Source organism: Trachypithecus francoisi, unplaced genomic scaffold (assembly GCF_009764315.1).
Source record: "Trachypithecus francoisi isolate TF-2019V2 unplaced genomic scaffold, Tfra_2.0 Lachesis_group17, whole genome shotgun sequence".
Lineage (NCBI taxonomy): Eukaryota > Metazoa > Chordata > Mammalia > Primates > Cercopithecidae > Trachypithecus > Trachypithecus francoisi.
The window spans coordinates 21,454,425-21,463,888 of NW_022681462.1; the positions used below are offsets into that span (position 1 = coordinate 21,454,425).

General features: G+C 53.9%; 1 protein-coding gene across 1 annotated transcript in view; it reads left to right on the top strand.

Annotated features, from left to right (window-relative positions):
- Positions 1 to 6,810, top strand: part of ATP6V1B1 (ATPase H+ transporting V1 subunit B1) — a 28,180-nt gene extending 21,370 nt beyond the window's left edge. Inside the window, exons 5-14 of the mRNA XM_033175014.1 lie at positions 362 to 439; positions 1,282 to 1,421; positions 2,265 to 2,366; positions 2,934 to 3,031; positions 4,170 to 4,293; positions 4,554 to 4,704; positions 4,963 to 5,045; positions 5,818 to 5,922; positions 6,115 to 6,244; positions 6,342 to 6,810. Of these exons, the coding sequence (XP_033030905.1) occupies positions 362 to 439; positions 1,282 to 1,421; positions 2,265 to 2,366; positions 2,934 to 3,031; positions 4,170 to 4,293; positions 4,554 to 4,704; positions 4,963 to 5,045; positions 5,818 to 5,922; positions 6,115 to 6,244; positions 6,342 to 6,505 (1,175 nt within the window). The 3' untranslated portion in view covers positions 6,506 to 6,810. The remainder of the gene's footprint in view (positions 1 to 361; positions 440 to 1,281; positions 1,422 to 2,264; positions 2,367 to 2,933; positions 3,032 to 4,169; positions 4,294 to 4,553; positions 4,705 to 4,962; positions 5,046 to 5,817; positions 5,923 to 6,114; positions 6,245 to 6,341) is intronic.
- Positions 6,811 to 9,464: the final 2,654 nt, after the last annotated feature.

Sequence of the window (9,464 nt, forward strand, 5' to 3'; positions counted from 1 at the left end):
TAGAGACACAGTAGGTAGCCACCTATTTGGAACCAGGCTGAAAGGGACTGCTAAGCCTTGAATATCCCCTAATTCTCTCCCAAGACCTGGCCTGGCCCTCTCCTCTCTCTAGTCCTGGAATCCCCCATTAGATTGTCCTGGGCCAAGGCCTTGCCTATAAAGGTTTCCAGGAGAGGAAGGAAGACTCTCACAGGAACAGTCACTGTAGCTGGCTCTCTGGGCTACCTGTGGGCTGCAGGGGAGGGGGACACGGGACACTCCTTTGGGGAGTGGGAGGGAGCTGGTTGTGGTGTGGAGGGTAGGCAGCAGTGAGGGACACGGCTAGCCTGAGCACCCTCCAACACTCCTCGCCCACACTCAGGTCGGGTTTTCAATGGCTCCGGCAAGCCCATTGACAAGGGGCCAGTGGTCATGGCGGAGGACTTTCTGGATATCAATGGTGAGTGACTGGAGGCTCTGGATGGCTTCAGGACCAAGCCCTAACACCTTCCCCACTCCTGGAAGTTCTGTCCAGACTCACGAGCAGATCAGATGTGATGGGAGAGCAGCAAAGGCGTCTCTATCCCCAAATCTTCCACTGAACCTCAACACTGCCATCAGCACTCCATGTCCATCCTCTGTAAAATGCCATCATCGTTGGGCAGTGCTCCACGCCTGCCCCAAGGCCATCATGCCCCTGCCTTTGGCTTCCTGTCCACAATCCTGAGAGTGGGCTGCGGTGCTCTGCCAGCTCTCATCCATTCAAGTGGGTACCTTCCCCAGGCCTCAAACCCTATCCCACCTGTTTACTGAGGACATGCTGGAGGCCTGTGGGGACTCATGGCTTGCCCTAGGCCACACAGAAAGTCAGTGGCAAAGCACAGAAGACTCATCTGCTCAGACAGGAGGTTGAGTCACCCGCAGGCCCTCTGAACCCTGCACTAGTACCTGGAGGTGGGGATGAGGGCTCTGCCCCCTTGGGCCCTAGAGCCTCAGCCCGAGTTTCCACCTGCCTGCCACTTCCAAAGCACAAGGGCAGCGCTGTCCAAGGTAGCACTGGGCCTGTGGCTATTTAAATTTGAACTAATTCAAATAGAAAGAAAGTCCCATTTCAGAGCCACATGTCATGTGCTCTGTAGCCATTTGTATCTAGGGCTACATCAGGCAGCACGGCCAGAACGCGTTTCTATCATCGCCAGAAGGCCCGTCAAACAGTGCTGCTCTGGAGTCTGGGGTCAGTGTTGAGGAGGTCAGGGAAGGGTTTGAACCCCTGAGCATGGCTCTGTGCTCGCCCTCTCCCAGGCCAGCCCATCAACCCGCACTCCCGCATCTACCCCGAAGAGATGATTCAGACGGGCATTTCTCCCATTGACATCATGAACAGCATTGCCCGCGGCCAGAAGATCCCCATCTTCTCAGCAGCCGGGCTCCCCCACAATGAGGTGAGGCCTGCATGGCCGGCAGGCACGGCTAGGGGAGGGACAGAGCAGTGGCTGCGCTGCTGGGCCAGTGAGGACAGCTCCTGTGCCAAGCAGGCAGGGGCTGGCGGGGCTGGGGTCGCCAGTATCAAGACTGGCAGCTGTCCCCAGGCAGCTCAGGGACTCAGGACTACACAAGATTTCCTCCAGGTCCAATCTTCAGGCTGCCCCAAGCGAGGGAGCCCATGGGGAGCTCCCAGAGTAGAAAGTCCTGCTCAGTGGAGCTCACAGCCCCTACCACTGTCCCTGCACTCATCTTTACTACCCGCTCCTGCTTCTCTCAACCACCAACAGCGAACAGCCACTTCCTCTCAGAGCAGCTGGTGTGACAAGGTCTCGAGATGCTCCTCCAGCCACCCAGCACCCTGACCACTCAAAGTGGCCTGAGTGATCAGAGGGCATAAGTGCCCCCACCCTACTGTGACCCTTCCTTCCTGACTCTGGGCATGGTGTCTTGGAGGCCCGCACACTGCAGGCTCAGGGCAACTCTGTGCCCAGATAGCCCCCCAGCAGGCTGTGGAAGGGTATGGCCCTGCCCTATGCCAAGGTGCCCAGACCCGTATGGAGGCAGCTGCTCTTTGGGGCTGATACTCTGTCCTGCCTCTCGTATCAGGCATCCCCAGCCCACTAGCAGCCGCACAATAGCCCCCACCCTCCACCCCCAAGAAAGACTGTAGCACCTGGGGCAGCCCCTTCACCTCTCTGGGCTTGGATCCCTCCCACCAAAGGCCATGAGCCAGTGGTGCTCAATGGGGCGGGCATTGGCTCCGACTGTGACGTACTCCCGCCCAATCCACTCTGCCCTAGATTGCCGCTCAGATCTGCCGCCAGGCGGGGCTAGTGAAGAAGTCCAAGGCTGTGCTGGATTACCATGATGACAACTTCGCCATCGTCTTTGCAGCCATGGGGGTGAGGGACTTAGCAGACTGGCAAGTGCTGGAGGCTGGGAGCAGGCAGCCTGTCTCCCTCAGCCCCTGGCATGACCTGATCTGATGGGGAAGCCATCAGTGTCCCGGCCAGCCAGGAGGGGTGAGGATGGGAGCAGTGACCAGGGCCATGTGGCCCTCAGGGTGTCCCAAAGGCAATCACAGTGGTAAGATGGGCCCTGGGTGGCCTGAAGGAGGGGAAGCCAGGGGATTTGGGGAGAAAAGATAGCTTCAGGAAGGGGAGGCCTGGGAGGCCAGGGAGGTGGGCAGAGCAGCAGCTGGTGACAGGAGGGTCGGGGATGGCACTGAGCAGAGCTGGACTTAAAGAAATCTCAGTCTCTCCGGGGTCATCTGACGAGGTCCTGTGAGGACTGGGGCAGCAAACCCAGCGCCTGCCCTTTCCAGCCCCAGGGTCACCACCCCGTGGCCATGGTGCATAGGGACTGGTGGCTGGTCAGTCTACAGGCTTTCCTGAGGACAGCTGGGAGGGGCCGGGCCTTGCCCTCAGGCCACAGGGCCCTATCTCCAGCCAACCCTGCTGTGTATCCAGGTGAACATGGAGACAGCCAGATTCTTCAAGTCTGACTTTGAGCAGAATGGAACCATGGGGAACGTCTGCCTCTTCCTGAACTTGGCCAACGACCCCACGTGAGCTCTCCCCTGAGGCCCAAACTGCCCTCAGGTGGGCAGACCCTGTCCCCTTCCGAGACCTAGAGTGCCAGGGCTCCAGGGCATCCCAGAACTACAGCCATGGGCCGTAGCTGGGAGAACAACCTTCATTGTGTAGATGGGGAAACTGAGGCCTGGGAAGGGCTAGGAAAGGCTAGCCTCCTAGGAAGGGCTAGGAAAAACCCACAGACAGGGGGAGCCAGACCATGACTCTGCCTGCTGCCTGTGCCCTCTGCTCTTCCCACAACCCATGTCCAGCCACCATCCCAACTCAGGGCTCCTTATCTCCGTGTCACATCCACAAAGTCACCCCAAGGAGATCATTTCCCTAAACATTTGTTTAGAAAAACTGCTATTTTAAAAGTGTAGAAAATGGGAGTTTAAATCTGGGGGTCAGGTGGGTGAACAGAATTCTAATAAACTGTCCTGGGTATTTCTGGAGGGTACTCCAGAAAGCAGGCAATAGAATTCTGGAGGTGTTGGTGACATCCCCAAGGGGAAGAGCCACAGCCCCAAAGCTGGGAACTGAGAGTGTCTGAAGCCAAGGTACGGTGTTCAGGAGTGCTCCACGTGGGAAGGGTTTGTAGGGCTGGCAAGCATAGAGACAGGGACATTAGGTGTGCTTGGAGCAGTGAAAGGGACAGTGAGAGGAGCAGTGAGAGGGAAGAAACCATCCAGAGAATGTGGGGTGACAGTGCTCCAGCTGACCCAAGTGTGGGTGCCCTAGGGTAAGACAGAGGTAAAGCAGGTGCCCCCAACTCATCTACAGGGTGATATGCCAGAGTCCTTCCCCTTCAGCCCGCAGGGGACAAAAGCCACTTTCATCTTCACCAGACAAAGTCCTGGCCCTGCCTGGCTTTTCCCACCCAACTTGCCTCCTGGCCTCAGCCTCTGCCCCCTTTCCTACCTTAGACAGTAGGCGAGGTGTGTGTTGGAGTCTGCCTACTCCCGGAAACCGTGGTCCTGGCCTAGGGGATGGGGGCAAGGGCTCATCTTATCCATTCCTCTGCCACTATGCACAACACCAGCTTCCCAGTTCACCTTGCACTCAGCCCCCGGGCTATGTGGAGCATTAGCCCAGGCTCCAGGCTCTCTCAACACCTGGCCACACCTCCAGGATCGAGCGGATCATCACCCCACGCCTGGCGCTGACCACTGCTGAATTCCTTGCCTACCAGTGTGAGAAGCATGTGCTGGTTATACTGACGGACATGAGTTCTTATGCAGAGGCCTTGCGGGAGGTGAGCTGGCTAGCAAGGGGTGTCAGGTTCCTTCCTACCCCTCCCTAAGCCCGACACCCCAGAGGGTCACCCTGCAAATAGAGGGGAGCTGGTCCACTCAAGCCTGCCCCACTCCCATGAGTTCCAGGGCTTGGTCTCAGCCTGGCCATCCCTCCCCTGCGCCCCACTCCATTTCTCACAGGGTCACTGAACTCCCACCCACCCTTCCTAGCTTCAGCCTCTCACCCACTTTCTTACCCCAATGCCCATGGATATTGCAGGTCTCTGCTGCTAGAGAGGAGGTGCCTGGGCGCCGAGGCTTTCCTGGATATATGTACACAGACCTGGCCACCATCTACGAGCGGGCGGGCCGCGTGGAGGGTCGGGGCGGATCCATCACGCAGATCCCCATCCTCACCATGCCCAATGACGGTAGCCTCCTCACAGCCCACTACCCTCCAGAGCTCCCCTGCCCTCCCTTTTCCAACCACACACTTAAAGAGCCCACGTTGCTTTGCAAAGATGTGCACCAGCGCTTTTCCTCCATCGAGATAGACACGGCCCTTTCCTCCACCATCCATGCCCCCCACACACCGCTATCACTCCCATGAGGGAAACAGAACCCAGGTGGCCCTGAGTGGTTGGAGACCTGGGCCCCACCCACACTGAGACCACTGTGTTTTCTTGTAGATATCACCCACCCCATCCCAGACTTGACAGGCTTCATCACAGAGGGACAGATCTATGTGGACAGACAGCTTCACAACAGACAGGTACTGCCCTGTCCCTGCCCACTTCCTGCTCTCAGCCCAGAGAAACACTAAGGAACAGATGTTCCACTGCCCCCAGGCGTGAATTAGGAGGGGCCAGGAAAAGCGAACCCCAAACAGGAGACAGCCACAGGGAAGACTGCGTGGTTCACAGACAGAAGATAGGCCTGAGCAGAATCTGGCTTAACTGGCTCTGGGATCTTGAGAAGATAATTTCATCTCTTGGATCCTAGGTTTCCTCATCCATAAAATGGGAATAATCAAATATATCATCCAGACGCATTGTGGAGGATAAAAATAAGTTGGCATATAGACAGCATCTGGCAGATAGTAAATACTATTTCCCTTCCCTTTCTAGTTATTTGCTTTGGTGGACAGAAAACAACGGCTGACACACATCTGTCCTGTGTGTAGGTTAAAGGCGACCCCTATGACATTTTTCTCTTTGCTTGGCAGGTTTTTGTTTTTGTTTTTTTCAGCTATTAACCTTTAAGCTTCAAAGAGGTTTTTGTCCACATTATCAAAAGTTTTGAAATACTGAGCCTTTTATTGACTAATGCCATGTCATCTACCCTCTCCACTGTTCTGTCTAGGGCCACATATGACAGCTGCATGCCCAAGCCCTAGAATTTGTGGGAGATAAGAGAGGGTGGATGTGCCTGTTGACCCCTCGGAATGTAGAATAAGTGAGGAGCTTCTCCTGAGAACAATTTGGGGACAGGGGGAGCAAAGCTTGAGGCCTGCTCTCCACCACTTCCTTCTTCCTCTCCCTCAGATCTACCCCCCGATCAACGTGCTCCCTTCCCTGTCGCGGCTGATGAAGTCAGCCATTGGGGAGGGCATGACAAGGAAGGACCATGGAGACGTCTCCAACCAGCTGGTAAGGAGGAGAGGGTCCGGGGCTGGTGGGTCCTCTAGTTTCAGAAGCTGAAGGTCTGAGCCCCATCTGAAGGACAAGCTTTTCTCCTGTCAAAATTCCTTTCCGAACGGGGTCCCAGCAGAGCCAGGTTAGGGGCTACTGGACTCCAGTGGTAAGCCCGCAGCGGACACCGACGCCTTGCCCCTTCCGCAGTACGCCTGCTATGCCATCGGGAAGGACGTGCAGGCCATGAAAGCAGTGGTTGGGGAGGAGGCGCTCACCTCTGAGGACCTGCTCTACCTGGAATTCCTGCAGAAGTTTGAGAAGAACTTCATCAACCAGGGTAAGGCGCGTCGCTGGCGTGGAGCCAGTAAACTCTTCACCCTCCTCCCGCCCCACACGCATTTCTACCACTCCCGGGAATCTCGCTCTGTCCCTAGGCCCCTACGAGAACCGCTCGGTGTTCGAGTCGCTGGACCTGGGCTGGAAGCTGCTGCGCATCTTCCCCAAGGAGATGCTGAAGCGCATTCCGCAGGCCGTGATCGACGAGTTCTACTCCCGCGAGGGGGCGCTGCAGGACCTCGCGCCCGACACTGCGCTCTAGCCCGGCGCGCCGTGGTGCCCCAACACCCGCAGGGACCCTGCCCTCGGCTCCCGGGTCTCGCCTCCCTCGCCACCCCAACCAGCGGCTTCTGCGCTGCCCTCCGCCCTCCGCTGGCTCCAAGGTGGGGGGCCGCGCGCTCCATCCCTTTGCCTCTCTCGGTTGCTTTCCCGCGCTCCATGGCTCCCCCTCGATTCCCGGCGCTGCGGAAGAACAGAAGGTTGCGATGCCTTGCTCTGACGGGAGCATCTGTATTTTTATGTTAAAAGCCCACGAAATAAAAATAAAAAGTAACTGAGATGAATTTATCTTCGTTGAAAACAAGATTGGCAAAAGAAAGATAAAAATGAAAGGAAAAGATAATCGTTGAAGCTGGGGGCTGGGGTGATGAGTACATGAAGTTCATTAAACTATTCTCCCTATAAAAAAAAAAAAGAAAGAAAGAAAGCCCAGCGCGGAGCCTGAGGATGTTGTCCCAGCTACTCGGGAGGCTGAGACGGGAGGATCGCTCGAGCTCAGGAGTTCCGGTCTGTCGTGAGCTATGCTGATGTGGTGTCCACACTAAGTTGGGCATCAATATGGTGACCTCCCAGAGACGGGGGCCAGCAGGTTCCCTAAGGAGGGGTGAACAAGTCCAGGTCTGAAACCAAAAGGTCATAACTCCAGTGCTGATCAATAGCTGAATCGTGCCTGGGAATAGCCACTGCACTCCAGCCTGGGCAACATAGCGAGACTCATGCCTGTAATCCAAGCACTTTGGGAGGCCGAGGCGGGGGTCACTTGAGGTCAGCAGTTCGAGACCAGCGTGGCCAACATGGCGAAAGCCCCGTCTCTACTAATATGAAAAAACATTAGCTGGGTGTGATATCGCATGCTTGTAATCCCAGCTACTAGGGAGGCTGAGGCAGGAGAATCACTTGAACCCGGGGGGAGCAGAGGTTGCAGTGAGCCGAGATCGCACCACTGCACTCCAGCCTAGGTGACAGAGTGAGACTCCATCTCAAATAAATAAATAAATAAAAATTTTAAAAGCTACATTAATGTCTTAACAGTTGACAATAGAATTTTTCTTAGGGAGATAATTATCTTCCTTAAGAAATAGCTTGGGCTGGGAGCGGTGGCTCACACCTGTAATCCCACCACTTTGGGAGGCCAAGGCGGGTGGATCACCTGAGGTCGGGAGTTCGAGACCAGCCTGACCAACATGGAGAAACCCCGTCTCTACTAAAAATAAAAATAAAAATAAAAAAATAGCCGGGTGTGGTGGCACATGCCTGTAATCCCAGCTGCATGGGAGGCTGAGGCAGGAGAATCGCTTGAAACCGGGAGGCAGAGGTTGTGGTGTGCCAAGATCGTGCCATTGCACTCCAGCCTGGGCAATAAGAGTGAGACTCCGTCTCAAAAAAAGAAAGAAAGAAAGAAAGAAAGAAGGGAGGGAGGGAGGGAGGGAAGGAAGGAAGGAAGGAAGGAAGCTTGATAGACTGGGTGTGATAGTTCAAGCCTGTAATCCCAGCACTTTGGGAGGCTAAAACAGGATTGCTTGAGCCCAGGAGTTCAAGACCAGCCTGGGCATCATAGTGAGATCCCTGTGCCTAGAAAAATAATTTTTAAAAATCACCTAGTCCTGATGGCACACACCTGTAGTCCCAGCTACCCAGGAGGCTGAGGCGGGAGGATTACTTGAGCCTGGGAGGTCAAGGCCACAGTGAGCCGTGATGGCGCCACTGCACTCCAGCCTGGGCGGCAGAGAGAGACAGGGTGGGTCCCTGTCTCCATAACAAACAAACACACACATATCTTGATAAATTTCATGTGGAACGTGAGCTCAGGAGCCTTGGAAGGGACAACCAAGGCCACAAAAGATGTGCGTAACTCTAAACAGCTCTGGCTGAGAGATGCTAGGTAGAATTTGATTTGCTCCAGACAGGATGAGAGGAGAATTGCTAGGCAGAGGCCCTGAAGGACATGGGCGGCATGAGTGCAGAAGACTGAAGATCCCCAGTTAAGAAATGGATGAAGAGTATTCTATAAATCAGGCTGGCTCATGTTACTTTCAAAGCTGCCAACTTTTCTGTAATATCAATCCCTCTGTCTCCCCTGACCCATCGACAGTGAAATCATGAATGCTACCTAGGAAGGGAAAGATGGGTGGTTTGGAAGGATAGAACTTCAGCAAAGAGCTGAGTTTCATTTCTAGGTAAACGTTTTGTAGATGACGTCAGAATTATTGGATCAAGAACTAGCACCAAAGGAGGCCCTCCCTATTCCCATCCCAAGATAATTTACAGCCATCTTGGGGAAAGGTTTGAGTGTCCACTGGGCAAAGAGTTGTTTTTATTTAATAACAGCTTTATTGAAATATAATTCCCATACTATACAATTTATTTATAATTGTAAGAGTTAAGTTTTTGACATAGTCACAGAGCTGTGCATCCATGGCCACAATCAATTTTAGAACGTCATCATTACCACAAAAAGAAACCCTACACCCTTAGCTTTCACCTTTCAACACCTCCCTACAATCCATTCACTCCTCAGCCCTAGGCAACTACTAACCAACTTTCTCTCTATGGATTTGTCTGTTTTATGTCATATAAACGGAAACATACAACATGTGGTCTTTTGTGACTGGCTTCTTAGCAAAATATTTTCAGGGTTCATCCATGCATGCATCAGTACTTCATTTCTTTTTATTGCCAAATAATATTTTACAGAATGGATATACCACCTTTTGTTTATCCAGCAGTTTGTGGACATGTGAGATGTTTTCACTTTTTTGCTGTTATGCATAATGCTGCTATGAACATTCCTGTGAAAGTTGTTATGAGGACATGTTTTCATTTCTCTTAGGTAGATAACTAGCAGTGGAATCGCTGGGTCAGATGGTAACTTAGTTGAACGTTTTGAAGGACTGCCAGCTGCTTTCTAAAGTGGGTGCACCATTTTCCATTTCCCCCAGCAG